This window comes from Antechinus flavipes, chromosome 6 (assembly GCF_016432865.1).
Source record: "Antechinus flavipes isolate AdamAnt ecotype Samford, QLD, Australia chromosome 6, AdamAnt_v2, whole genome shotgun sequence".
Taxonomy (NCBI): Eukaryota; Metazoa; Chordata; class Mammalia; order Dasyuromorphia; family Dasyuridae; genus Antechinus; species Antechinus flavipes.
This window is the reverse complement of record NC_067403.1, coordinates 263,603,015-263,629,781: the sequence shown is the minus strand read 5'-3', so window position 1 is coordinate 263,629,781 and position 26,767 is coordinate 263,603,015. Positions and strand designations below refer to the sequence as shown.

Genomic DNA, 26,767 nt, shown 5'->3' with positions numbered 1-26,767 from the left:
CTCCGCCAGCCCTCCCAGGAGGCCCTTGGAAAGAGTTCTGGGCATTCTGAGAAGTGGAGCAAGGAGCAGGCTGTTCCCTTTATTCCTAGATATGGAGAGTGGGGCAAGGGGAAACTTGGGGGCACCGGGGCCGCCCACACTGGAAAGGAGGCCAGAGGCCCTGCGTGCTACGGGCTCCTCCGGGGCGAGCAGGCGGCCTGGCTTCCCTCTGACCCCCTTAAAGTAGGGGAAAGAGCTGGCGCCAGGCCCTGGCCCGGCCAGATTCCCACTTAATGGCCTCGGGTTCAAGACCTCTGGTGGGCCAGCCAAAGGGAGGGCATCCCTGGCAGCAGTGGGTTGGGCACTCGCACCTGGCCAGGGAGGAAGGGAAGCCCCCGCTAGCCAGGCCTGCTTTGGCCACGCCCCCTCCTGCCCGAGAAGCCCATTGACCCCTGGGTAGGAGAGGGCCCCCTGCTGTTGGACTTGGCACTGAACGGGAGCACTTGTCTCCTGGGGAGTCCGCATGACGGCACCCTTCCTTGCCTGAGTCATGGAGAGAAAGTGGGTGCAAGGGGGGGGGGGCAGGGTCCAGGAGCAAGCGAGCTCCGCCCAAGAAATGCGGAAACAGCCCCAGGAAGGGTGATGTCACCAGGGGTGCGGCGAGGTCCAAGGGCAATTGGGGGTAGGGTGGGGCTGGGGCATCTGATGACCTCTGATTGGCCAGAAGTCACTGCCCTGGCCTCAGTCTGGGCCCAAACAGAACCTGGTGACCCAGGCAACAGACAAAGCCAGCCCCAGGCCTAGAGACGGCCTGAGCTCAGGTGTGGGGGCCGGCCAGTGTGTTGGGCGATCGGGAGGCGGGGGGAGCCCTCGGCGTGTCTGCCGGCCTGTGCGCGGGGTGCGGGAGGGAGACCCCGGCCACGGGAGGGCGGTGTCTAGAGGCCTCGGTCCGAGGCGGGGTCCGGGTGTCCCAAGGGCCCCCCCCCCCCCACCCCCGCCTTGTGCGACTGTGATTCTCGCTCAGGGTGGGTCCGAGGCCGGCTTCTGAAAGTTCGCGCACTTGGATGTTGTGCGCGTGCGTTTGTGTCCCCGCGGCCCAGCGGGCTCCCCCGGGGAGACTTGGAGGGCAGCGCCGGTTCCCGGAACCGCTCCTCCCGAGGGGGCGGTGGGGCCACAGCGGGCTGGCCATTGGGCCCCCCGGTGCCCGGGGCTCCGCCCCCAGGCCGCGACTCCAAGCTGTCGGGGAGAGGCGGGGCCCTCGGGGGCGGGGCGCCGGGCCCAGCCCCGCCCCTCGGCCCACTCTCATAACACCGCCTCCTCCGCGCAGCCGGCACAGCTGTCTCCGCCTCCCCGGGACCGGGCCGCCGCCGCCACAGAGAAGCCCGGACGGAGCTGGCCAGAGGCTGACCCCGGCTCGAGCCCGAGCCTGACGTCCCGAGCCGGCCTTCAGCGGGCCCCCGGCCCCGGGGCTCCCGAGTCCGCGCGGCCCATCCCCCGGCCCGCCGGCCCCGGGCCGGGCGCCCGCGCGATGTTTCCCAAGGAGACGGCCTGGAACATCTCGTTCGCCGGCTGCGGCTTCCTGGGCGTCTACCACATCGGGGTGGCCTCCTGCCTGCGGGAGCACGCGCCCTTCCTGGTGGCCAATGCCCGCCGCATCTACGGCGCGTCCGCGGGCGCGCTCACCGCCACCGCGCTGGTCACCGGGGCCTGTCTGGGTGAGTGCGGGGGCGCGGGCCGGGGGCGGGGCCGCGGCTTGTTTTCCTTGGCCGGCGCGGGCGGAGCCTGATTGGGGCCCGCCTGTGGGGGGGGCGGGGAGAAGGGCCCAGGTTTGGTCCCGGGAGGGGGCGGCGCTGGGGGGCAGAGGAGGACTCGGGCATTCTCCCCCGCCCATCCGCCTTTTGGGGCTCCCTCCAGAGGAAGCCAGGCGCGCTGCCCGCCTTCTGTGCCCGAGGCTCTCCAGCTTCAGCTTTCCCTTTAAGACGCGGCGCAGGGGCCCTGGCCAGACCCCCCTCCCCGTAATTATCTGGGCCTTTGCTGGCAGCTCTGAGCGCCCGAACCTCCCTTCCCTGCCGAGCCTCCCGGGCAGCTGCTGGTCCTCAGGCCTTCTCTTTGGGCAGAGGCAGCCAGAGCCGGGCCCTGGGCACAGCCCGGGGCTTTCAGTTAGGGAAACTGAGGCAGGCCCAGACCGACCCCCTGGGACTCTCAGGCAGAAATGCAGCTTCTCACCTGGACAGGGAGGGCGCCAGGCCCCGGCCAGTTCCTCCCAGTGAGCGCCCCCCCCCCCCCCAGGACCCTCCAGAATTGGGCCCCTCCCAGCCTGGGCAGCGCCTTCCCTCGCCCCGCCCCTCCCCCAGAGATGGGAGGGCCTTTCCCCGCCCCCTCAGCTAGAGAGGGTCCCCCGGAGAGGGGGCTGCCCAAGCTCCAGCTGCCAGGGCCACCTCCGCCCCCTCCCGCTCGGGCCCCAGTCTCGGAGCTCCCACAAGCAGGGCCCCTGGCCCGGGAGGGAGCCCTGGGCGCCCAGAGGTCCCCAGTCTCGGGGGCTCCCGGCTTGTCATTGGGAAACTGGGCTTGCTCTGAGAAGCGGGACTTGGGGTGCGGGACAGTGTCCGGTTGGGAGGCCGGGGCCAGCGGGCTGACTGCGAGGGGCCGTGGGCGCTTCTCCTTGGGCCCCCTGTCCCAGGGAGGGGGGGGCCTCACGGGCTGCCCGAGGTGAGAGAAGCCGTCACGGCCCGGGCCGAGGAAGGAGCACTGGGGCGGAGCACGGGGAGTCGGCGGCACCGGGGCTTTGGCGCCCCTGACGCCCTCGTCTGGCTCCAGGGGAGGCCGGGGCCAACATCATCGAGGTGTCCAAGGAGGCGAGGAAGCGCTTCCTGGGGCCCCTGCACCCCTCCTTCAACCTGGTGAAGATCATCCGGGGCTGCCTGCTGAAGACCCTGCCCGCCGATGCCCACGAGCACGCCAACGGGCGCTTGGGCATCTCCCTCACCCGCGTGTCGGACGGCGAGAATGTCCTTGTGTCCCATTTCAGCTCCAAGGAGGAGCTGGTCCAGGTGTGTGTGTGAGACGCCCTAGGGGCGGGGGGGCTCCCGCAGGGTCGGGGGCTCCCGCAGGGTCGGGGGCTCCCGCAGGGTCGGGGGCTCGCGCAGGGTCGGGGGCTCACGCAGGGTCGGGGGCTCCCTCAGGGTCGGGGGCTCCCTCAGGGTCGGGGGCTCCCGCAGGGTCGGGGGCTCGCGCAGGGTCGGGGGCTCGCGCAGGGTCAGGGGCTCCCGCAGGGTCGGGGGCTCGCGCAGGGTCGGGGGCTCCCTCAGGGTCGGGGGGCTCACACTCTGGGCCCGTTTCTGGCCCTCATTCCTCTGTCTTTCCCAGGCCAATGTCTGCAGCACCTTCATCCCCGTGTACTGTGGGCTCATCCCCCCGACCCTGCAGGGTGTGGTGAGTGCGGTCCCTCCCTGGCTCCTGGCAGGATGGGGGGGGGGGGAGACTGCGATGGAGCTGGGGAAACGGCTTCCCTGGGGGTCGGCCCCTCCCCCAAGTTGCACAATTGTGGGGCCTCCTTTGGGGAAGTTCCGGGGCCGGGCCCATCTGTGCCACCACAGGGGCGCCTGAGCCCTGGGCAGGGCGGGCAGAGGGTCTGGTCTGGCCCACTGGGTGAAAGGCTACAGTAGGAGCTGGCAGCGGGCAGGAGTGGCTAATAATAGTCCCCGAGAGCCGGGAAAGGGGGAGTGGTTCCAGAAAGTAGCTCCCAAACTGGCATTGCCCACCCCCAGCCAACCCCTCCTTGGAGGAGGAGAGCGAAGGGGAAAGGGATCAGGAGGGCGGCCCTGGGGGATGGTCAGGGGGAGGAGGGAGGCCTTGGGCGGTGGGCGCTGGGGCGGACAGGGGGTAGGCGGGAGTCCGAGACCACCACCCCTTGGCTCGCGGCCCACAGCGCTACGTGGACGGCGGGATTTCGGACAACCTGCCCCTCTACGAGCTGAAGAACACCATCACCGTGTCCCCGTTCTCGGGGGAGAGCGACATCTGCCCCCAGGACAGCTCCACCAACATCCACGAGCTGCGGGTCACCAACACCAGCATCCAGTTCAACCTGAGGAACCTCTACCGGCTCTCCAAAGCGCTCTTCCCTCCTGAGCCGCTGGTGAGGGCCCGGACCCGGCAGGGAGGGGCTGCTCTCAGCCCCGTTTCACACATGAGGGACCCGAGCTTTCGGGCCGGGGTCAGCTAGGAAGCCCCCGAAGCTTTCAGTGGGAGGTTGGGCCGCAGGGAGGGAGGAGCTCCTGGCCCAGGAGCCAAGTCTGGCGGAACTGGAGAGGCTTCGGTCGCCGGGGGGGGGGCCCAGGAGCCTGGGGGGGGCCTAGGGGCTGGGGGGGCCCAGGAGCCTGGGGGGGGGGGGCCGAGAACAGGCCACGGAGCCGGCCCGGGCCCAGCGGGGGGTTTCAGGATGAGGGGAGGGGGACAGCGGAGGAGGCCTGAATCCGCCGGGGGGGGGCCCAAAGGGCCTGGCTGGATCCAGAACTCCCCCTTTCCCTGCCCCAGGTGCTGAGGGAGATGTGCAAACAGGGCTATCGGGACGGGCTGCGCTTCCTGCGGCGGAATGGTGAGTGGGGGGCCCTGGGGGGCTGACCCATGGAAGAGCAGCCCCCTCCCCCAGCTCCAAACCAGGGTCCTTCCCTCTGTGAAAGGGGGAGAAGGGGGCAGCAGTGGGGGAGCTGGTCCCGATGCTGCCCCCTGCTGGGAGAACGCAGAGGTGCAGACCGTGTCCCCTGCTGCCCCGTCCCCCCCTCCCCCCCAGGCTGACCTTGTCTCACCTGTCCAGGTCTCCTGAACCGCCCCAACCCCCTGCTGGCCTTGCCCCCTTCTGGGAAGGTTCCGGAGGAGGAGGAGGAGGAGGAGGAGGAGGACAGGGAGAAGGAGGGGACGGCGGCCGCTCGGGTGGCCGTCGTCCGAGCCCAGGTCAGGCAGAGCGAGCTCTCCCCGGGGGGCCGGGGCCCGGTTGAAGACCATATCCTGGAGCACCTCCCGGCCCGGCTCAACGAAGGTAACCGCCCCTCCCCCTGCCCGGCTCCCGTGGGGGGATTGTGTCCCACACGGGGCGCTCTGGCCACTGACTGCCGGCCCCAGGGGGGCGCCCTCCCGGGAGCTGCTGCGGGCCAGTGCCCCTGGTCAGGGTGGGCACGGGGGCTTGGGCTGGGGGCCACAGGGGGGCTTGGGCCGGGGGCCGCAGGGGGGCTTGGGCCCAGGGGTCACAGGGGGGCTTGGGCCGGGGGCCGCAGGGGGGCTTGGGCCCAGGGGTCACAGGGGGGCTTGGGCCGGGGGCCGCAGGGGGGCTTGGGCCCAGGGGCCGCAGGGGGGCTTGGGCCGGGGGCCGCAGGGGGGCTTGGGCCGGGGGCCGCAGGGGGGCTTGGGCCCAGGGGTCACAGGGGGGCTTGGGCCGGGGGCCGCAGGGGGGCCCTCTTCCAGCTGTGAGACGTGAGAACCCCCTTGGAGCTATTTTACAAGTTATGCTTGGAAGGAGCGAAGGGGGCTTAGCCCTGCGCAGGGCGCGGAGCGAGGGGCGCGTGTAGCAGCTGCAGACTCGCGGGCCGCGGGGCCTCGCATCGGTGGCGGGGCCGGGACAGCCGGGGGGTGGGGTGCAGGGCCCTGCCCGACTAGAACGGGGCTGGGACCAGGCGGCTCCCCATTAGTCGGGAGGCCGGGGTCAGCAGGGAGTGCGCACCTACTGTGTGCCAGGCACTGGCCCTGGACAGCGGGAGTCAGGGAGGTGGGGTCAGAGGGAGCAGGGGGAGGGGAGGAGCAGAGACCCCGAGCCCCGGTCAGCCGGGAGGGCGGGAGAGGTGAGGGCGGGCCCGCGGGAGACCCAGGGGGAAGCAGGCCGGAGAGGGGGAGGGGCCGGGCCGGGTCCTGAGGCCGGAGGTCCCCGTGCCGATCCCAGGCAGAAACAGAAGCCCTCAGGGGTCCAGGGACAAAGTGGCGTCGTCCCCGGGCTCTGCCAAGCTGTGGGGGGGCTGCGGAGCTCCCGGGCTGCCCTCGGCTAACCCGACTCTAACCCCGGAGCCTCTTCCGGCGGCTCCTGCGTCTCCGGGCCTCGGGAGCAGGGGCTGGGGCGCGACGTCCCGGGAGCCCCTGGGGCTGAGGAGCCGGGGCCGCGGGGCCACCAGGAGGCCAAGGGAGAGCTTCGGCCAAGGATGGGGGGGGTGACCGGGGGGGGGGTCCGAGTTCCTGCTCGGCCTTTTGAGGAGCCGCCGGTGCTCAGGGAGGGGCCGAGTGCCAGGAGGGGGGGCGGGGGGGGCACCTGGGGCAAAGGAGGGAAGGAGGGAGCAGTCTCTCTCCTTGCTTGTACAGAGTTTTTGCGTTTCCTTTTTCCCCATTAGGAGTGAAAGCCATTTCTAAGGTCCATTAAGCAACCCTTGAGCTGCAGATTCTCTGCCGCCCTCGGGGGCAGTCCTGCAAACGTTGCCATGTTGTCCCCCCCAAGGTCAAAAAAGCCGCGCCGAGGCCCCCTCAGCCCTTCCCCGGAGGCGCGCGGCCCCTGCCCACGAGACCGACCCTTGGAGAACACGCGTGTGCATGCGTGTTCACGCGTGTTCCCCCTTGCAGCCCTGCTGGAGGCCTGTGTGGAGCCCAAGGACCTGATGAGCACCCTCTCCAACATGCTCCCCGTGCGCCTGGCCACGGCCATGATGGTGCCCTACACGCTGCCCCTGGAGAGCGCCGTGTCCTTCACCATCCGGTGAGTGCGGCCCCGAGGGCGATGGGGGCTTCCGGGAAGGGGGGCAAGGGTTGGAGGGGTAAGCAGGGAAGGGATTTGTGTGTGTGAGTGTGTGTGTGTGTGAGTGTGTGGTGTGAGTGTGTGTGAGTGTGAGTGTGTGAGTGTGTGTGTGTGTGAGACTGTGTGTGTGTGAGTGTGAGTGTGAGAGTGTGAGTGTGTGTGTGTGAGTGTGAGAGTGTGTGTGAGTGTGAGTGTGAGTGTGTGTGTGTGAGTGTGTGTATGAGTGTGTGAGTGTGAGAGTGTGAGTGTGTGAGTGTTGTGTGTGAGTGTGAGTGTGTGTGTGTGAGAGTGTGTATGAGTGTGTGAGTGTGAGAGTGTGAGTGTGTGTGTGAGTGTGAGACTGTGTGTGTGTGAGTGTGAGAGTGTGAGTGTGTGTGTGTGTGAGTGTGTGTATGAGTGTGTGAGACTGTGTGTGTGTGTGAGTGTGAGTGTGTGTGAGTGTGAGAGTGTGTGAGTGTGAGTGTGAGTGTGTGTGTGTGAGAGTGTGTATGAGTGTGTGAGTGTGAGAGTGTGAGTGTGTGTGTGTGTGTGAGACTGTGTGTGTGTGAGTGTGAGAGTGTGAGTGTGTGTGTGTGAGTGTGTGTATGAGTGTGTGAGACTGTGTGTGTGAGAGTGTGTATGAGTGTGTGTGTGAGTGTGTGTGTGTGTGAGTGTGTGTGAGTGTGTGTGTGTGAGACTGTGTGTGTGAGTGTGAGAGTGTGAGTGTGTGTGTGTGAGAGTGTGTATGAGTGAGTGTGAGTGTGTGTGTGAGAGTGTGTGTGTGTGAGTGTGTGTATGAGTGTGTGAGACTGTGTGTGTGAAAGTGTGTGTGAGTGTGAGAGTGTGTGTGAGTGTGAGTGTGAGAGTGTGTGTGAGTGAGTGTGTGTGTGTGTGAATGTGAGTGTGAGTGTGTGAATGTGAGTGTGTGTGTGTGAATGTGAGTGTGAGTGTGAGAGAGTGTGTGTGTGTGAATGTGAGTGTGAGTGTGTGTGAGTGTGAGTGTGTGTGAGTGTGTGTGTGAGTGTGTTGTGTGTGTGTGAGTGTGAGTGTGTAAGACCTGAATGTGGGGGGACACAGGGGCCCCAGAAGTAGCTGTGATCATGACTGAGGAAGAGCCCTGCAGAAGAAGGGGGTCCCCGGCTATGAGAGGAGAGGGGGCGTGGGGGGGCGTCGGGGGGACGGCCGGGGCCATGGCAGAAGCGGGCAGCCCTCCCCCGTCCCCCTCCCCCTCCAGGCTGCTGGAGTGGCTCCCCGACGTCCCCGAGGACATCCGGTGGATGAAGGAGCAGACGGGCAGCATCTGCCAGTACCTGGTGATGCGAGCGAAGAGGAAGCTGGGCAGCCACCTTTGTCCCAGGTACGTGGGCGCCGAGGGCCCGGGGGGGGGCTCCCTCCCCCCCGCAGCCCCCCACCGCCTTGCCCTTGCCCCGCAGGTCCGCCGACCCCCTGGAGCTGCGGCGGGCCCAGTCCCTGCCCTCGGTGCCCCAGTCTTTCTACGGAGACGCCTTGCCCCGCTGGATGCGCAACAACCTGTCCTTGGGGGACGCGGTGGCCAAGTGGGAGGAGTACCAGCGCCAGCTCCTGCTCGGGCTCTTCTGTACCAATGTGGCCTTCCCCCCGGACGCCCTCCGCATGAAGCCCCCCCCCTCGGGGCCACCCGCCCTCCCCCACCACTGAGAGCCCCCCCGTTGCTGAGGGCCTGGGGGGTCTCCGGCTCTCCCTCAGAGGAGAATCCTGCGGCCGGGGCCTGGGCCCGTGGCTTGGTGCTTCTAGACAGAAGGGGGTGAGGGATGAGGAGGAGTCTCCCTCCTGGGAGGACCGGCCCCTCCCCCTCCCGTCTCTGGCAGGGAGGGGCTCACCCTGGGGGCACTCCCTGCAAAGTGGGGGCTGCTGGCTGGAGCAGCGATGGGGGAGGGGAGGATGGGGCCCCCCGTGCCTTATTTCCCCGCCTTTGCCTCCCGGCCCCAGCCCGCTTTGGGGGCTCGAGACCCTCCGAGTAAGCCGAAGCTGGAGCCCCCCAGGAGTGGCCAGCCCGGTGTCGGGAGCCCCCCAGAGCAGTATTACACCCCGCCCCCGCTTGTGCCTCCCCCTGCATTTAAGAGGAATGTTCGCAGAACTATTTATTTTGGTGAAAATAGATGTTGAAATAAAGGCTGGAGCTGGGCTGCTGCTTTGTGGGGGGCGGGGCTGGGTGGGGATGGAGGCGGGCCCGGGCCCCCAGTCCGGCCTTGCTGCCTTTGGACAAGGACGCTCCTGACAGTCTCCGGCAGCTGCTCTGGAGTCCCGGGGGCCTGGGGGTCTAGAGTCCAGGAGCCTAGAACCCAGGGGTTCCCTACCTGGGAATTGCGCTGTCTGCATAGCTGGAGGCTCTGCAGCTGGTAGATCTAGATCCCACCTGCAGGCCTGTGCCCCCTCCTCCTCATGCCCCTTCCTCCCATTGCTCCTAGTCTGGGGAGGGCTGGCTTCCAGGGGTCCTGCCCTCGGGCAGCGCAGGCTGCGAAGTCCAACTCCAATCGAGGAAATGCAGCCCGGCTGGGGGGGGGGCCGGGGGGAGGGAGGGCAGCGCCCCCAGGCCCGGGTGCCGGGCACATTGCCCTGGAAGCTCCAAGCTGTGGGTGGGGGGGACCAGTTCCTAGCCCCTGGGCTGGCCAGCAGGAGCCCTGGGCGTTTCTGGCCCGAGCGGCCGACAAAGAACTCCTGGCCTCCGGGAGGTGCAGGACCCAAGGCGGGTCCCGGGCTGAGGTCCAGGGTACGGTCCAGAGTGGCTGAGGGGAAGGAAGAGCCAAGAAGGGGGCCGGGAGGAGGAGGGGGGAGCAATGGGCCCGCCAGGGGGAGGTGGCCGGGCGGCCCCCCGAGGTGGGAGCCCACGAGGTTGGGACACAGAAGGGCCCTAAAAGGGAGCAGGGAGGGGAAGGCCCGAATTCCCCCAGCTGCCCTTGGGGAAGTGGCCCCGGCACGGAGCCTTCTGGGTCAGATGAGAGCCAAGGAAGGAGGGGGGCGGGTCTCCCCGTGGCCCCTGGGAGGAGGGGGTGTCTCCCCGTGGCCCCTGGGAGGGGGGGGTGTCTCCCCGTGCCCCCTCCCCAGGCTGCCTCGTGGAACAGTGAGGGCAGATCTCTTACCCCTCCCCTTCTGGGCACAGCACGAGGGGGATGGAGCAGCTCCCTCAGCTCTGGGAGGGTGCACGGATTTTCTGGGCGGGCCCCCACCTTCCCCCTCTCTGCAGAGATGAGTGGGGTCCCCAGTCTGAGGGAGAAGCGCTGGGTGGGGGAGGAGACCTATGGCCGGGGGGGGTGATCTGAAGTGCCGGCCCCCCTTCCCCACTGGGACCGAGCCCCAGGCCCTTGGAGGCTTTCCTACAATAACGGAGCCAGTAGACCGGGAGAGCCTGTCGGGCCAGTCCCGGCCTCCTCCTGTCCCTAGAGGCGGGGGCCTCCGGGGCAAGGGGCCAAACTTGACCACGCTGGCCCTGGTTGGTTCCAGGTGGAACCCTCCCCCAGCCCTCCCCATGCAGATCGCCCCCGTGCGGAGCATCGGCCTGGAGGACACTCCCGGGCTCCCGGCCTGCAGGTGGGGCTGAAGCTGGGGCGGGGGAGGGGGGGCAGGGGGGGGGGCTCTGGGCGCGGGCCGCACGTCAGGGCAGACTTCCTGAGCCCCCGGCCCGTGGCTTGGCCCGCCCAGCTCCTCCTGCTCTGGAGCCTTGGGGGAGCCCAGGACCTGGGGAGCGGGAGGGTAAAAGCAAAAGGGGGGCCTTGGGTTGGGCCACTGTGGCTTTGGTAACAGCTCTGGGCTTCTGGGTTTGGGGATAGCTCCGGTGGAGCCGGAGCCGTTCCGTCGGGGGCAGGGACCAGGACCCTCTACTCTTTCCTCAGGACAAGCCCCGCCCTCCCCCCAAATCCCACTCAGTGCAAGGCAGGAACGAGCTCGTTCTGGACCAGGGCCCAGAGACACTCCCCCCAGGGGCCCAGAGAGGTCTGCAATAAACGGCAACCTCCCCTCGCGTCTCGCGGAGGCGTCTCTGGGTGTCTGTGTCTACGTCTCTGTTACTGTCTCTGTGTGTGTGTCTATGTCTCTGTGTGTCCCCATCTTTCTATGTCTGTGTCTCTGTTTCTGTGTATCTGTGTCTCTATGTCTGTCTCTCCCTGTATCTGTGTCTCTGTCACTGTCTCTGTGTATCTATGTTTCTCTCTGTCTCTGCTGCGTCTCTGTCTCTCCCTGTCTCTGTGTCTCTGTCACTGTCTCTCTGTATGTTTTTATCTCTGTCTCTGTCTCTCCCTGTATCTGTGTCTCTGTCACTGTCTCTGTGTATCTATGTTTCTCTCTGTCTCTCTGCTGCGTCTCTGTCTCTCCCTGTCTCTGTGTCTCTGTCACTGTCTCTGTATGTTTTTATCTCTGTCTCTGTCTCTCTGTGTATGTTTTTATCTCTGTCTCTGTGTCTGTCGCTGTCTCTCTGTGTATGTTTTTATCTCTGTCTCTGTCCATGTCTCTGTCTCTCTTTCTCGCGCCCCCCCCCCCCCATGTCAGGGGTTCTGGTCCTTCCCAGCTCTAACCCCCCTCCCCCCGCAGTGTGTGTGAGGAAAGGGGCTCGGGCTCCCGGACCCCCACCACCCCCTTCACTCTTCCCGCTTCCCTCTGACCCGCCCCCAGGGAGTCCAGACCTGGCCGTGGCAGCCACGAAGTCTTGGACAACCCACAACTACCGGGCAAGCGGGATCCCTGCTGGGGGGGCGGGGATTCGGGGAGACAGCCCCCAGGGAGCCGCCCCCCAATCCGGTCGGGAGCACCGGTGGTCGGGCCTGAGCCGCGGACCCAGAAGGTCGCCCCTCCCCGCGGCCCGGCCCTCGTTTCTCACTCGCCCCCTCTGCTTCTCGGTCCCCAGCCGGGCCTGGCGGGAAAGGGGTTATGTGGCGGGCCGGCCCCTGCCCGCCCCTCCCCCTCTCCGGGAGGAGCCGCGCAGTGGCCCGCCCAACCCTCCCTTCCCCGTCCTCCCCTCCGGGCCCGGGCCCCGGGCAGCCCGCCGCAGGTGCGGGCGGCTCCCAGGTAAGAGCCGAGGGAGCTGGGGCTCCGCTCCAGGGTGGCAGGGACGGGGGGCACCTCGGCCCTTGGGAGCCCCACCCGTCCCGGCGCCTTCCTCCCCCGTCCCACCACGCCCGACCTCTGCCGCCTCTGGGCCGGGGCTCCCGCTGTCCCCGACTTCCTCCCGCCTCCCCGGAGCTTCAGCCCCAAAGGGGGAGCCGGGGCCCAAGGGTGGGGGGCCAGAGGCGGGAGGCAGCAGGATCCGGAGGGGCGGCAGTCCGGGGAAGGGCACAGCGAGGGAGGCTGGACCCGCAACGGGCGGGCTGGACTGAGTCCCTCAGCACAGGCAGCCTCGTTCCACTCCAAGCGGGGCAGCTCCCCAGCCCGGCGGCCGGGGTTTGGGGGGAGGAACGGGCGGGGAACGGGCGGGGCCCCTGGGGCCGGGCGTTTTTCGCTAGGTCGCCCGAAGCCCCGGGCCCCCAGGCCTGTCACAACCCCCCTTGGCAAACCTGCCTGGGCCAGCTGGCAGCGACTCCTGGCCACTCCAGCCCCATTTCTTCCCCCCTCCCTGCCCGCCATCTAAGGGGGGAGAGGAGCTGGGGCAGATGGAGCCCCGAAATCTCGTCCCTGCCTCTCCTTCCCCTTCTGAGCCCCTGTCCTCCCGGCAGAATGCGAGGAAGGGGCCGCTCTCCCTCCCCCCTGCCCTCCCACACGCAGTGACAGGTGCAGACCGGGGCCCTAGGGTGCGGCCGAAAGGCACCTGTGGGAGAGGAAGAGAGACACGGCATCCCGGAGCTTCATTTGTTCTGGGAGAAGCTCTGGGCGGAGGAGACATCAGCTGGGGTCCCTGCACCTGCAGGACAGTGGGGGAGGGTCAGAATACTGGGCGCTCGGGGACCCCTCGGGTTGCAGCTGGATCCCGGGTCACGGGCCTGCTCTGGGTCAACCGCGGCTGGCAGTGCCGGGCTCCGGAGCCCTGAGATGTCCCCCCCTCCTCCCGTGGGGCTTTGGGCTGAGATTTGAGCTGGGGAAGGAGGTTGGAGGTGAGTCACGGGGCCCTCCCAGGCCGGAGGGATGGCCGGATAGAATTACTGCTCTCCCGCTGGGATCCCGGGCCCATCTTTGCCTTGCAAATGGCCCCAGGACTGTCAGAATGGGGGGGGGACTGAGGGGTGCGGGAGCGCAGCTGCCAGGGGGTGGGGCTGGGGGCTGGCACACGCTCTTCCCCAGGGCAGGGCCCAGTGTTCTCGGGCCTCTGGGAGGTCCTGATCTTAAAGCGATTAGATCACCACGTGAACGGCCCCTCCCTGTTGGCCCAAGGTGTCCGACGGGCTCCTTAACCCTTTGTGTCCTGGGGAGATGGGCCCACACCTGGCCAGCTTGCCCCATCAGTGGGCCTGAGAGTGCAGCACCTGGCTCCTCTGTGGCCTTGAGGGAGGGGCTCCGGGCAGTCCCGACCCTCTCAGCCAATGGAGTGCAGGCTCTGCTCCAAGCCGGCCTCCTAGTCCCACTCTCCAGATTCCGGAGTACCTGGGGAGTCTGGGAAAGAGGTGACTCCAAGGGTCCCAGGGAAGTTCCCTTGGAAAGGTCAGCTCCCTGGCTGTGGCTCTCCCTCTCTTCCCCTTCTTCCCCTTCCTAATTCCATTTTCCCCTTCCCATTTCTCCTTCCTTTCCTTCCTCCCTCTCTCCCTTTCCCTTTTCTCCATCTTTTCCTTCTTTCTTCTCTCCCTTCCCTTTTCTCCATCCTCTTCCCTTCCCCTTTTTCCATCCTTTTCCCCTTCCCATTTCTCCATCCTTCCCTTTCTCCTTCTCTCCCTTCCCCTTTTATTCATCCTTTCCTTCCTTCTTTCCCTTCCCTTTTCTCCATCCTTCCCTTTCTCCTTCTCTCCCCTTTTATTCATCCTTTCCTTCCTCCTTTCCCTTCCCCTTTCTCCATCCTTTCTTCCCTTCCCCTTTCTCCATCCTTTCTTTCCTTCCTCTCCTTCCCTTTTCTCCATCCTTTTCTTTCTCCTGTCTCTCCCTTTCTCCATTCCGCATTTATTGATCCCTACTGTGAGTGGGGGCCTTACTCCCTTGCAGAGGGAGGCAAAGGTGACAGGGGCAGGAGCGTTCAGTCAGTCCTGACACGCGCTGCCCCCCAGCCGCTGCCCAGTTCTGCTCTTTGGACCTGGCCTCGCTCCTGCTGCATCTCTGTCCCCTCACCCACCGGAGCCTCCCACACTTGCTCCTCCAGCCTGCTCCCCTTTTCTCTTTCCTCTCTTTCTGGACCCCGTAGCCAGCTTCCCTCTGCTTCCCTGGCTCCAGGCTCTTGGCCTGGAGGTCCTTCCTGATGCCCGGAGCCTCACCTCAGGCCTCTTCCCCCAGCCCAGGGCAAGAGGGAGGAGGAAGCAGGAGGGGACCTTCCCAGTTGGGACAAGCTCTCCCTCTTCCTCCCCCCTGCCTCTACCCGCCACAGAGGCCTCCAACCATCTGCGCCGGGCTGCTCGGCTTCCTCCCAGCCTGCTCTCTGGCTTTTGCTTCTCATGTTCCATCAGCACACCTTGGTTGAGGATTCTTCACCTGCCTGGTCAGCTGTGAGAGGCATCAAAGGTCTCCTTGCCTCCGGCCTCTCCTCCTTGCTAACCCACCGCCTAGTGAGCAGCTAGCCAGCCCCTGGTCTCTAGTTCAAGAACCTTCAAGGCTCCCTCTTAGAGGCCCAGAAGAAAACCCCCTGGTTCATCATTTTGTCTCACTTCCACCCCAAGTCCGCTTCCCCGGACTTTCCACTCCAACTACGCCTCCTCCCCTTCTCCCATCGCCTTCCTCCCTCTCTGCTCCTCCAGATTTCACTTGCTCCAGACTCCCTCCCAGGCTCCAGCCCAGCCAGCCTCCGCCTTTTCCGAGCCCCCTTGTTAGGCTGGGGTCTAATGGGGCCTGTGAGCGCCCAGGGTTTCTCATCTGCCGGGGGCAAAGGCTCAGAGGAGAGGAATCGGGCACATCCTGGGGGCTGAAGGGGGAGGCTTGAACTGGGTTGTGGGAGAAGGGAGGAGGAGGCTGGAGGGGACTGTCTGGGCCCCGCAGGGGCTCTGACATATCTGCCTAAGGTGTGTCAGATCTATGTATGTGGTAAGTGTGTGTGTGAGTGTGTGTGTGTGTATCTCTCTATAGAGAAGAATAGGTATAGATATACAGATAAATATCAGATCTCTACAGGTGAGTGTGTGAGTGTGTGAGTGTGAGTACGTGTGGGTATATCTCTATATTGGATCTCTGTGTGTGGTGTGTATGTGTGTATCTATATATATACTGACATCTGTGTGTGTGAGTGTGTGTGTGTGAGTGTGTGTGTGTGAGTGTCTCAGTATCCCAGGTTCATCTCTATCTCTGTATCTATATATATACTGAGATTTCGTGTGTGAGTGTGAGTGTGTGTGAGTGTGAGTGTCTCAGTATCCCAGGTTCATCTCTATCTCTGTATCTATATATATACTGAGATTTCTGTGTGTGAGTGTGTGTGTGTGTGAGTGTGAGTGTGTGAGTGTGAGTGTCTCAGTATCCCAGGTTCATCTCTATCTCTGTATCTATATATACTGAGATTTCTGTGTGTGAGTGTGTGTGTGTGTGAGTGTGAGTGTGTGTGTGTGTCTCAGTATCCCAGGTTCATCTCTATCTCTGTATCTATATATATACTGAGATTTCTGTGTGTGAGTGTGAGTGTGTGAGTGTGAATGTGAGTGTCTCAGTATCCCAGGTTCATCTCTATCTCTGTATCTATATATATACTGAGATTTCTGTGTGTGTGTGTGTGAGTGTGAGTGTGAGTGTGTGTGTGAGTGTCTCAGTATCCCAGGTTCATCTCTATCTCTGTATCTATATATATACTGAGATTTCTGTGTGTGAGTGTGAGTGTGTGAGTGTGAGTGTCTCAGTATCCCAGGTTCATCTCTATCTCTGTATCTATATATATACTGAGATTTCTGTGTGTGTGTGTGTGTGTGTGTGAGTGTGAGTGTGTGAGTGTGAGTGTCTCAGTATCCCAGGTTCATCTCTATCTCTGTATCTATATATACTGAGATTTCTGTGTGTGAGTGTGTGTGTGTGTGAGTGTGAGTGTGTGTGTGTGTGTCTCAGTATCCCAGGTTCATCTCTATCTCTGTATCTATATATACTGAGATTTCTGTGTGTGAGTGTGAGTGTGTGAGTGTGAATGTGAGTGTCTCAGTATCCCAGGTTCATCTCTATCTCTGTATCTATATATATACTGAGATTTCTGTGTGTGTGTGTGAGTGTGAGTGTGAGTGTGTGTGTGAGTGTCTCAGTATCCCAGGTTCATCTCTATCTCTGTATCTATATATATACTGAGATTTCTGTGTGTGAGTGTGAGTGTGAGTGTGTGAGTGTGAGTGTCTCAGTATCCCAGGTTCATCTCTATCTCTGTATCTATATATATACTGAGATTTCTGTGTGTGTGTGTGTGAGTGTGAGTGAGTGTGAGTGTGTGAGTGTGAGTGTGTGAGTGTGAGTGTCTCAGTATCCCAGGTTCATCTCTATCTCTGTATCTATATATATACTGAGATTTCTGTGTGTGAGTGTGTGTGTGTGTGTGAGTGAGTGTGAGTGTGAGTGTGAGTGTCTCAGTATCCCAGGTTCATCTCTATTTATATATATACTGAGATTTCTGTGTGTGAGTGTGTATGTGAGTGTGAGTGTGTGTGAGTGTCTCAGTATCCCAGGTTCATCTCTATTTATATATATACTGAGATTTCTGTGTGTGAGTGTGTATGTGAGTGTGAGTGTGTGTGAGTGTGAGTACGTGTGGGTATATCTCTATATTGGATCTCTGTATGTGGTGTGTATGTGTGTATCTATATATATACTGACATCTGTGTGTGAGTGTGTGTGTGAGTGTGTGAGTGTGAGTGTCTCAGTATCCCAGGTTCATCTCTATCTCTGTATCTATATATATACTGAGATTTCTGTGTGTGAGTGTGTGTGTGTGTGAGTGTGAGTGTCTCAGTATCCCAGGTTCATCTCTATCTCTGTATCTATATATATACTGAGATTTCTGTGTGTGAGTGTGTGTGTGAGTGTGAGTACGTGTGGGTATATCTCTATATTGGATCTCTGTATGTGGTGTGTATGTGTGTATCTATATATATACTGACATCTGTGTGTGAGTGTGTGTGTGTGTGTGTGTGTGTGAGTGTGAGTGTCTCAGTATCCCAGGTTCATCTCTATCTCTGTATCTATCTGTGTGACCGCGTTAGCCCCCTGGATGCCTTAGAATCAGCCGGAGTCAGGATAAGTAAAAGTCCTCAGTCTTGATTCTTTGTCCAAGTGAGGCGAACGGACCCAGGAATCTCCCCTTCCTCCCTCCCCAGGAGTCACACTCGCTTGGCTCCCCCCACCCCCAATCCAGGGTCCTCAAACTATGGCCCGTGGGCCAGATGCGGCAGCTGAGGACGTTTATCCCCCTCCCCCAGGGCTAGGAAGTTTGGGTATTTAAAGGCCCACAAAGCAAAGGCTTTGTTTTTACTAGTCCGGCCTCCAACAGTCTGAGGGACCGGGAACTGGCCCCTGGTTAAAAAGTGTGAGGACCCCGCCCAACCCCTCCTACCATCCTCTGTATCCCCCGACAGGTGGAGCCAGCCCAGGGGAGGGGGAAGGGCCGTTTCCCAAGCCTCTGCTAAGGGAGTGTGGGCCAATGGGGAGTCAGCCTCAGGGGCTCCCCAAGTGCCTCTGCTCAGTTTCAGCCGGTGACATCTGTCTGTACTGAGCCCCGTGTGTGTGTGTGTTTGTATCTCAGTGTCCCAGGTATGGAGACACACTCTCTGTATACACGAAGAGAGAGCCGCAGATGTATGTGTGGGGGGGCAAGCACGGTCACTCTCATGGGAGGGGGAGGCGGGGCTGACTTGTCTCCCCTCCCCCAGCAGGCGCCAGCCGCGTCCCAGCATGGCCGGCCTGGGGGGGGCCCAAGAAGGAGACGACCCCCCTGGGGAGGCCCCCCACCCCCCGGGCGCGGAATCCGGGGGAGACCCCGGGGAAATGCTGGAGAAGGCCCGGGAGCTTTTCTTCCTCTGCGACAAGGAAGCCAAGGGCTTCATCACCAAGGCGGACCTGCAGGTGAGGGGGAGCCCGGCCGGCCCCGGCCCCGCGCCCGCCGGCCCTTCGGGCCCTCACCGGCTCGACCTCTCTTCCCCAGAGGCTCCAGAACGAGCTTCCCCTGACCCGGGAGCAGCTGGAGTCCGTGTTTGAGAGCCTGGACCGCGGGCACGCGGGCTTCCTGACCCCCCGAGAATTCAGCATGGGCTTGGGTGAGTGAGCGGCTGGCACCTGGGTGGGCACCCGCACGGGGATCTGCGCTCGTAGCACCCCGAGGGCACCGCATGGCACGTCCCCTCCAGAGCGGGGCCCAGCCTTCCTGCCGAGGAGACGCCTCCCCAGCTGGGGGTTTGGGCAGCCTGGAGGCCCTCTGAGGCTGGGCCTTGGGGTCTCCCGGTTCCTGGGTCCCGTGGCGCGGGGTGAGAGAGCAGCCTGCAGCCCCCTCCTTGCCCACCCCCCCTCCCCCCCGTGTGTCCCGCATCTACTCGGCCTCCTCCTGCCCCCCTCTTCCCCTCCCCCAACCTGAGCGGACCCAGGCATCCACCCCGCCTCAGGGGCGAAGGGCCCGACTTCCTCCTATTCCCAGCTGGAGAACAGGGCGGAAAAACAGGAAACTTGGGTGGGGGCGCAGGATGTGCGCGGCCGGGAGCCCGGGAGGCACGCTGCGGGGGGCGGAGGCGGGATCCCGGCTCCGGGACCATGCTCTGGCCCCCGTCTCTGCAGGAGCGTTTGTGGGAGCGGAGATGCCGGGGAGCGCCCCCCACTCGGGGCCCCAGGAGGAGACCTTTGAGTCGGGCTGGCTCCCGGGGTCCGGGGCCCCAGAGGAGGAGGAGGCCGCTGCCGAGGAGGACGGCTTTGGGGCCACCATGGAACAGCTGGGGGCCGCCCCCGTCCTGGCCGAGTGAGTCTGTGCCTGGAGCCGGCCCGTGCTCTCTGGCCGAGGGGCTGCTGGGGTGGGCGGGGCCCAGGCTCCAGGCTTCCGGCGGGCGAGTGAGTGTGTGTGCGAGAGGGAGGTGTGCACGTGTGGTGTGTGCACGCGCGTGTGCACGTGTCCCCCAAGCACGCCTGTGCTCGTTCAGGGATGTCTGTGGAAATGCCCGGGAATCATTTCCCACAAAATCTGCCTTTGTGCAGGCCGGCCAGGCTGCGGGCCCAAACTGCATGCAGAAACCCCCATGACAGGGAGCCGGGCTGGAGCCCCCCCAGACACAGGCAGCCATGCTGGAGCCCCCCAGACACAGGAACTAAGCTGGAGCCCCCCAGACACAGGCAGCCATGCTGGAGCCCCCCAGACACAGGAACTAAGCTGGAGCCCCCCAGACACAGGAACCATGCAGGAGCCCCCCAGACACAGGCAGCCATGCTGGAGCCCCCCAGACACAGGAATTATGCTGGAGTCCCCTCAGACACAGGAACTAAGCTGGAGCCCCCCAGACACAGGAATTATGCTGGAGTCCCCTCAGACACAGGAATTATGCTGGAGCCCCCCCAGGCACAGGCAGCAGGCCCAGAACCCTGGATCTGCCTCAGTTTCCCCTTCTCAGGCCCTGGAGTAAGGGAGGCCTTTCCTGTGGGCAGCTGCAGCGGGGAGGGGGGGAGGGGAAGGCCCCGGGGATCTGGACTTGGCCGGAGCTGGGGCCTTGTGTCAGGCCGTGGCCGAAGGGGAGGAGCGTCTACTGCCCAAGTGCCTGAGGAGGGAGCAGGTGGAGGGGAGGACTCAGATCTTGGCAGAGGGAACCTTGAACCAAAGGAAAAGGGGGGGAAGGGGTCAGTGAGAGAGCGTGGCTCAGAGAGGGCCGCTAGCAAGGATCCAGGGTAGCCCCCAAGCCACAGAAGTCAGCAGGTGGTGGGTGGGAGGAGAGTGTGTAGGACAGAGGTGAGCTTTGTTGGGGGTGCCCTCCCAGCTCTATTGATTGTGCCTCTGGGCGAAGGGGCTCTCAGAGTTGGGGAGCTCCCTCCGTGCCCGGGCCTCCCTGCCCTCCCCCTTTCGGTGGCGCTCCGGTTGCCCGGTGCTGCCAGGAGAAGTGTCTGGGGCTGGACCGGGGGCCAGGCGCCCACCCCCAGACTGTGCGAGGGTGAGGGGAGCCTGGCCCTGAGCTGACCGGGAGAGGGAGCGCTGAGGGCGCAGACACGCTGGGGGCTCCGGGAGCCCCTCCAGGGCCGAGGCTGGCTCTTGGGGTCCGGGGCTGGCCTCCTGGGGAGGGGCCCCACGTGACCTGGCTTCCCTCGAGGGAGCCCCAGTCTTGTGGGGAGGGGCGCTGGGAGTGTCCCCCATGACCCCGGCCCCATCTCCGCAGGCAACGCGAGGTGCGAGCCCTGTGGCTGAGGCTCCGGAGAGAGCGTCCCGAGCTGCTGGGGAGCTTCGAGGACGTGCTGCTGCACGTGTCCTCCTGCCTGGGGGAGGCCGAGCGGGCGAGGGAGGCGGTGGAGCAGGCCCTGTGCAGGTGGGGCTGGATGCCGGCTGGGGGGGAGGGGGCGCGTGTCCGCGGAGGGGGGCACGTGTGCATGGGGGCACGAGTGTGGGGTTAGTGGGCACGGCCCAGGAGCTGGGTGTGACCAGCCCCGGGGGCTCTTGGGGTCTGCCCTGTCTCTCCCAGGCGAGAGAGCGACCACGAGAAGGAAGTGCGGTGTTTGTATGAAGAAATGGAGCAGCAGATCTGCGCCGAACGGGAGCGGCTGCAAAACCAGGTCTGGGGGTGTCCCGCAGCCCCCCCCCCCCAGCCACCCATGGCCACAGGCGCTGGGAGGGGCCCACAGAGGGTCCTGCCCCCACCCGCATGTCAGCAGCCTTTCCCTGAGGCAGCCCGGGTGACTGGAGGTTCCCTTCTTTGGGAAATGGGCACAAGCTGGTGCTGGCTTTGAGGGGCTGTGACACCACCTGCCCCTCCCCCCGCAGGACTCCTCCCGTCAGGACCGGCTCAGTCACATCCTGCAGGAACTGCAGAATCGAGACCAGGAGCTAGATCGGGCCAGCCGAGGCCAGAGAGAGGTGACTGTGCGGGGGATGATGGGGGTGTGGCGGGGGCGTGACCTTCCTAAGGCTCTGGGCCGTCCCTGGGGACAGGGCCATCTCTGCAGGGCTCAGGAGCACCCCTCCGTGGCCATGGCCCCCGGAACCGCTTGGTGGGGGATGATCCCCAATTCCAGAACCCATCCGGACCATCAGAGCCTCTAGGTTACCCTGTGATCCCCTCCGCCCACCCCCCCTCTTCCCCCCCCCACCCCTGTGTTCCTACCCCACTCCATCCCCGCCAAGGCAAAGTTCTACCCCACACCCTCAAAAAAATCCCCGAGGAAAGCTGCATCTTTACTCAGTCTGCTTGGGGGGGCGGGGCTGCTGGCCTCCTCAGGGCCCACTTTTGCCTCAGCAACCCTGGAAATCTGAGGATTGGCCCAGTGCTGTGCTGCAAGCACCCACCTTCCTCTCCCCTCCCTCCCTCCCTCCCCCTCATTACCCCCTCCCTCTCTTTCTCCCTCTTCCTTCCTCCCTCCCTCCCTTCCTCCCTTCCTTCCTTCCTCCTTCCTTCCTTCCTTCCTTTCTCTCTTCCTTCCTTCCTTCCCTTTCTCCCTTCTTTCCTTCCTTCCTTCCTCCCTTCCTCCCTCCCTCCCTTCCTTCCTTCCTTCCTTCCTTCCTTCCTTCCTTCCCTTTCTCCCTTCCTTCCTTCTTTCTTTCCTTCCTTCCTTCCTTCTTTCTTTCCTTCCTTCCTTCCTTCTTTCTTTCCTTCCTTCCTCCCTCCCTCCCTCCCTTCCTTCCTCCCTTCCTCCCTCCCTTCCTCCCTTCCTCCCTCCTTCCTCCCTTCCTTCCTCCTTCCTTCCTTCTTCCCTCCCTCCCTCCCTTCCTCCCTTCCTCCCTCCTTCCTTCCTCCTTCCTTCCTCCTTCCTCCCTTCTTTCCTTTCTTCCTTCCTTCTTCCCTCCCTCCCTCCTTCCTTCCTTTCCCCCTCCCTTCCTCATTCTCTCCCTCCCTCCTTCCTTCCTCCCTTCGTCCCTCCCTTCCTCCCTCCCTCCCTCCCTCCTTTCTTCCTTCCTTCCTTCCTTCCTTCCTTCCTTCCTTCCTTCCTTCCTTCCTTCCTTCCTTCCTTCCTTCCTTCCTCCCTTCCTTCCTTCCTTCTTCCTTCCTTCTTCCTTCCTTCCTTCCTTCCTTCCTTCCTTCCTTCCTTCCTTCCTTCCTTCCTTCCTTCCTTCCTTCCTTCCTTCCTTCCTTCCTTCCTTCCTCCCTCCCTCCCTCCCTCCCTCATTCTCTCCCTCCCTTCCTTCCTAAACAGCCCACGATGCCCCACCTTCCACGCTTGGGGCATCTGGGCCAGGTCTTGCACAGCTCAGGCAGACCCTCCTACAAGATCACTCTGGGCTGCATGAGGTCACCATCCCCTTGTCTAGCTCTGGAGGTTTTCCAGGAAGCTTTTTTAACAGCCACCAACCAAGTGTGTTATGCAAGGGCTGTTCTCTCCAGAAGAGAAACTGAGGACTAGAAAGCTGAGGGAACCTGCTCAGGGTGAGTGGCTGCTGAGTGTGGGAGCCTGGACTCGAACCCAGGCCATTTTCTTTTGGTGATAATGAGAGAATGGAGAGAGCAGGAAGAATCGGGAAGCTGAGGCTCAGCCAGGCCTGCTTCAGTCCTTGCCTGGAGGGCTCTGGGGTCCTGGGAAGGCAGAGCCAGAGAAACAAAGTATCAAGGGACAAAACCGGGAGTGATACAGAGTTACAAGTCTCACCCTTCCCATCTCTCCAAGGGATCATTGTGTCTCGGGCCTGTGGGGGCGCTGTCCTTTATAACAGAGAAAAATCGTTAAGTACAAACCCGCTGTGTTGGCCGACGAAATATCCCCCTCCCCGGTCCCTACCTCTCTGTGGGGAGGAGGAGACGGGCTCCTTCTCGGGGATGGCGGCTGGGGGTTCTAATTGCTCCGAAGGGCCTTTCTTTGGGGATCCTTTTCACTGTCGCCTTCTGAGCTTGATTTCTGTCTGCCCCGCACCCTGGGCCCCCCGCTGGCAGGGACGGCCACGCTCCCTTTCTCCTTTGCTCCCTCAGACGGCCGCGAAGAATCCGGACACGTTGGCCCCCGGAACACATTCTGTGTTTCTTCTCTTTATGTTGATTCTCTCTATGTTTATATATGTCCTTGTTATCCACCCTCCAACCCCCCCTTCCCCCCCATGGAAGCTTCTTTCCGTTGGGCTGCTTTGTTTTCATAGGGATGTCCGCAGCACTAGCACAGGCCGATGTCACGCCCCATGACCCGGGCTGACGAATAAGCCCTCGCTGAAGCTGAAGGACAGAGTTGCCGTTGAGGCAAATCGAGAAGTCCTTCCGTGCTCCGCGTGTGGCAGGGGGCCCGGACGCCAGGCCCTGGCCTAGGCAGGAGGGCCCTTGCCCAAGCTCCTCATCCACTGCCTCCTCGTGGCTCGGTGGACCAGAGCAGACTCCCCTAACTGTCAGACGCTGGTCTCTGGCCCAGCGCGCTGTGATTCCTCACTGGTGCTTTCCTCTTGTTCCTTGAGCCCCCTCCATCCCTCTCTGCACTAGGGAGTTGGGCCCCTCCCTACACCCTGAAGGCTCTGGGAGCCAGGATTGGTTCCCAAAGCTCTGTGAACTCTGACATTTCTCCTGGGGGGAGACAAGACCAGCTCTGCCCTGGAGGGGCTCCCATTCGCTGGGTCTCCGAGGAGCCGGCTTGGATCTCCCTAGGTTCTGGAAGCTGTTTCTCATGGGGCAGGGAGAAAGATGGGGGGGCCTTGGCCAGGAACATTGCTTCCAGCCGGCAGGTGGGCACCCAAGAGTAGCATCAGGTCATGGCAGGCCTGTCCCCCCCCAGCCAGGGGCTCTCAGGCTCCTCAGAGAGCACAGCAGAGGAGCACTCCCCAGACGGGCAGAATGCTGCTCCCCTGGCCCTCCGGTCCCCTGCGCCACTCCCACCCCCTGCGCCACTCCCGCCCGTGGGGTCTGGGCTGTAGGCCTGAGCCTTCCTCCCGCTCGCCTCCTCCCAGCTAGAGCAGCAGCTGCAGCAGCGGACCTCGGAGCGGCTGGAGATGCAGGTGCAGAACGCCCAGCTCTGGCTGGCCAATGAGGAGCTCCGGACCCAGCTGGAGCAGAGCCGGGCCCAACTGGAGCAGAGTCGGGCCCAGCTGGAGGCGGCTCAGGAGCAGCTGCTGCAGCTGCAAGTGGAAGCCCAGGCTGAGAAGGAGCAGAAGCACAGGTCCCACAATATGACTTTGGGCCTAGGGGTGGGAGCCCCTGGGAGAGCAGCCGTGCTACCTCAGTTTCCCTTGCCTTTCCTTCTCTTCTTGCCCCTCCCTCCCTTCTCTGGAAAGGAGCCACGCATCTACCCTAGGGGGACTCTGACCCTGGAGAGAGGGAGGCTGGAGGTGGCCTGATTTCTGGGGATGCAGCAGGGCCTGAGGGACATGAAGGTCATGCCCCCCCCCCCCCCCCAGCCAGGGGCTCTCAGGCCCTCCACAGGGCATCAAAGGGGGAGGTCAAGAACGTCTGCGCCATCTCCCTAACGCTGCTCCCTGTCCACAGGGATGTGGTCATTGTGTCTAGGAACATGCAGAAGGAGAAACACAGCCTCCTCCGGCAACTGGAGCTCCTGAGGTCAGTCTGGGGCCGAGGCCGGGCCGGGCTCCTCCGCCTCTCCTTTTCCCAGACCCCCCTTTGACCAGACCCAGATTCTGAAAAATTCCCCCCCTCTGAATTCCTGGCTCCCCTGCCGCTGCCCTCCCACTTTTGCCATCTCCCCCTTTGCCGGTTTCTGTCTGCAGGATGGCCCCCACCTCATTCCTTTACACTCAGCTGAGGTCAGAGCGCCCCCCCCCCACCCCACTGATGTCCTGTTCTCTCTCCCAACCGCGTCACCAGGGACCTGAACAGGAGGCTGCGGGATGAGAGAGATGCCTTTGACGCCAGGAAGCTGGTTAGTGGGCGGAGGAGGAAGGCTCCAACTCCTCCTGCCCGGCTCCCCCTGGGCACCTGCTGCGGCGGCTGTGGGTGCTCCCAAAGGGCCCTCACCACCGGGCCCTGAGGGGGGCAGCCCCCTCTCTGTTCCGCCGGCCCGGCTGGGGCCCCAGCGGGAGCCTCCCTGCCTCCATCTCAAGCGGCTCTCCCGACACGGCCCGGCCGCAGCGCAGCTCCAGAGCCGTCCTGGGGGGGCCGTAAGGGAGCAGCTCCCCATGGGAACTCTGCTCACTTCTGGGCTGGGCTGGGGGAGGGACTGGGGAGTCCCAGAGGGCCAGAGGAAGGCTGGGGTCGGGCTGGCAGCCGGGCCAGGCAGAACTAGGGGTCCGCGGCTGACCCTGTGTCGGGGGCTGGGGCTGAAACCTCTCGTCCCCCCAGCTCCTGGCCCAGGAAGTCTCAGCTCTCCTGGTCCCCAGTAAGCCTGGAGGCCGGGGCCTCAGCCCTGGACGTGAAGGACTAAGACCCCGGCGACATCTGTCCTGTCCTGACTAGGCTCCATGCGAGCTCCGGTGTCCAAATAAATCCGGCCATGCACCCACCGGCCCTGGGCGTGTTTGTGGGGGGAGGGGGACGGCCTAGGTGGGCACTCAGCCTGCCACTGTGTCCGAACTGGGGGCGGGAGGGGGCGGTCTGGAAGAAGGCAGGCTCCCTTCTGGGGGGGGGAGGCAGATCACTAGGAAGCTCTCCGCCCACCAGGCTGGGCCCTGCGCCCTTACTGCCTTTTACCCGCTAGGTGGCGCTGGGTGTTCTGATGCCGGAGAGATTGGGGAGGGGGTGGGCCAGGGGCTACCGGAACCCTCGGCCCTTCCTGAGCCTGGCCCCGGGAGTCTTAGGGCCCCTGGCGAGGTCCTGGAGGCCTTGGGGGGCCCTGGGGGTCCAATGACTCCCTTCCCACCCTTTGGGAGCGATGTTTGTGGCGGCCCCTCACTGCTTAGAAGGGGGAGGGAATGTGCTGCCGGGGGTCTGCTGCGTGCCGGCCTGGGCCGGGGGCTCCATAACTGCTATCTCAGTGGATCCCCAAGTCTGGGCGGGAGGGGCTGTTATTTATCCCCCTTACAGGTGGTGACCAGGGTCTCACTGCCGCCAAGGGTCCCAGCCCCAGGCTTCCCGCCTCCAGGCCCGGCGCCCTGTGCGCCTGGCGTCCCCTGGCGGCTCCTTTAAGAACCTTTCCCGGGATAGCTCGGGAGGCCGGGAGACAAAGCGGGCTTGGGCCCGTTTGTCCCAAGGACAGGCGCCGAAAGCAGGGACGGGAGGGGCGCTGCGGCAGCGCGGGGCGGCCCGGGAACGTTCTGACCCAGACGGCGCTCGGGAGGGTGGGGCGGCCTGACTCACCCAGCCCAGCAGTCAAGAAACATTTATTAAGCGCCAGCTGTGAGCCCGGCTGCCTGCCCACCGGCGGTGGGAGGCAGGAAGGGCTGGGATTCGAACCTTCCCCGGGGAGAACTGGACTTGGCTGCGGAGCGAGCCGGGAGCCCAACGGGCCAGGACGAAGCGGCTCTGCTCTGCCGGGGGGACACGGGGGGCAGAAGCAGCGCCCCCGGACCCTACGCACAGGAATCTTGGGTGGGATCTTGCATTGGCCCCCCGCCCCACAGACACCTGGGGTGACCCTTCCACGCCCCCCCAGCCCCAGCACGAGAATCTGGGGGGTAACCTTTCCATCGACTCCCCCAGGCGCAGGAAGCTAGATGGGGTGGGGGCGACCCTTCCATTGAAGTTCCCGCCCCCAGGCGGGACAGGGACTACGGGGGGCTGCGGGGGGGGGGATCCTGCCAAGCCCAGGCTAAGCCCTTTCTGGAGAGAGAGCTCCGCCCCACCCAGCGGCCCCTCCCGCTCTTTCCCCAATCCTTGCGCAGGCCGGCACAGACCGGGCCCACCGAGGCAGCCGGTCAGTAAGCTCGTCGGCTCGGAGCACTCGGGCTGGGAGGGCGCCAGGGGGCGTCCTTTTCCCCGCCAGCTCGGAGTTCTCAGACTGCTGGGGGGCGCTAGC

At 64.0% G+C, this 26,767-nt stretch overlaps 3 protein-coding genes across 5 annotated transcripts; 2 read left to right on the top strand and 1 right to left on the bottom strand.

Moving 5' to 3' along the window:
* Positions 1-636: 636 nt before the first annotated feature.
* Positions 637-8,878, top strand: PNPLA2 (patatin like phospholipase domain containing 2). The gene is made up of 10 exons (XM_051963775.1): positions 637-800; positions 1,307-1,694; positions 2,797-3,029; positions 3,346-3,411; positions 3,908-4,117; positions 4,516-4,576; positions 4,796-5,017; positions 6,577-6,709; positions 7,962-8,084; positions 8,161-8,878. The coding sequence occupies exons 2-10, from the start codon at positions 1,508-1,510 to the stop codon at positions 8,402-8,404; spliced, it is 1,479 nt and encodes a 492-aa protein (XP_051819735.1). The 5' UTR covers positions 637-800; positions 1,307-1,507; the 3' UTR covers positions 8,405-8,878.
* Positions 8,583-14,264, bottom strand: LOC127541736 (collagen alpha-1(I) chain-like). The gene is made up of 8 exons (XM_051966955.1): positions 14,187-14,264; positions 13,112-13,270; positions 12,624-12,764; positions 11,695-12,319; positions 11,383-11,609; positions 10,113-10,441; positions 9,064-9,617; positions 8,583-8,734 (listed from the first exon to the last, which is right to left on the bottom strand). Exons 1-8 carry the CDS (start codon positions 14,262-14,264, stop codon positions 8,583-8,585), a joined length of 2,265 nt encoding a protein of 754 aa, XP_051822915.1.
* Positions 11,372-25,316, top strand: CRACR2B (calcium release activated channel regulator 2B). Of its 3 annotated transcripts, none has more exons than XM_051963778.1 (10): positions 11,372-11,764; positions 17,653-17,845; positions 17,925-18,036; positions 18,548-18,725; positions 20,122-20,268; positions 20,422-20,512; positions 20,721-20,813; positions 23,811-24,019; positions 24,346-24,417; positions 24,682-25,316. In XM_051963778.1, exons 2-10 carry the CDS (start codon positions 17,675-17,677, stop codon positions 24,842-24,844), a joined length of 1,236 nt encoding a protein of 411 aa, XP_051819738.1. In that variant the 5' UTR covers positions 11,372-11,764; positions 17,653-17,674; the 3' UTR covers positions 24,845-25,316. The 3 variants fall into 3 exon arrangements, with proteins under 3 accessions (XP_051819738.1, XP_051819737.1, XP_051819736.1); XM_051963776.1 differs by having other exon boundaries at positions 11,663-11,764; positions 17,656-17,845; XM_051963777.1 differs by lacking the exon at positions 20,122-20,268 and having other exon boundaries at positions 11,654-11,764.
* The last annotated feature ends 1,451 nt before the right edge of the window (positions 25,317-26,767 follow it).

Bases quoted from the DNA above. Each gene is read 5' to 3' on its own strand.
- PNPLA2 (XM_051963775.1), top strand. From the start codon at position 1,508: ATGTTTCCCAAGGAGACGGCCTGGAACATCTCGTTCGCCGGCTGCGGC. The intron at 4,577-4,795 runs GTGAGTGGGGGG...TCACCTGTCCAG, and splicing joins GCGCTTCCTGCGGCGGAATG to GTCTCCTGAACCGCCCCAAC. The intron at 6,710-7,961 runs GTGAGTGCGGCC...CTCCCCCTCCAG, and splicing joins GCCGTGTCCTTCACCATCCG to GCTGCTGGAGTGGCTCCCCG.
- LOC127541736 (XM_051966955.1), bottom strand. From the start codon at position 14,264: ATGAGAAGCAAAAGCCAGAGAGCAGGCTGGGAGGAAGCCGAGCAGCCC. The intron at 12,320-12,623 runs GTATTCTGACCC...CTCCCCCCTTAG, and splicing joins GAGGGGTCCCCGAGCGCCCA to ATGGCGGGCAGGGAGGGGGG. The intron at 11,610-11,694 runs GTTGGGCGGGCC...CTTTCCCGCCAG, and splicing joins GGGAGGACGGGGAAGGGAGG to GCCCGGCTGGGGACCGAGAA.
- CRACR2B (XM_051963778.1), top strand. From the start codon at position 17,675: ATGGCCGGCCTGGGGGGGGCCCAAGAAGGAGACGACCCCCCTGGGGAG. The intron at 18,726-20,121 runs GTGAGTCTGTGC...CCATCTCCGCAG, and splicing joins GCCGCCCCCGTCCTGGCCGA to GCAACGCGAGGTGCGAGCCC. The intron at 20,814-23,810 runs GTGACTGTGCGG...GCCTCCTCCCAG, and splicing joins CCAGCCGAGGCCAGAGAGAG to CTAGAGCAGCAGCTGCAGCA.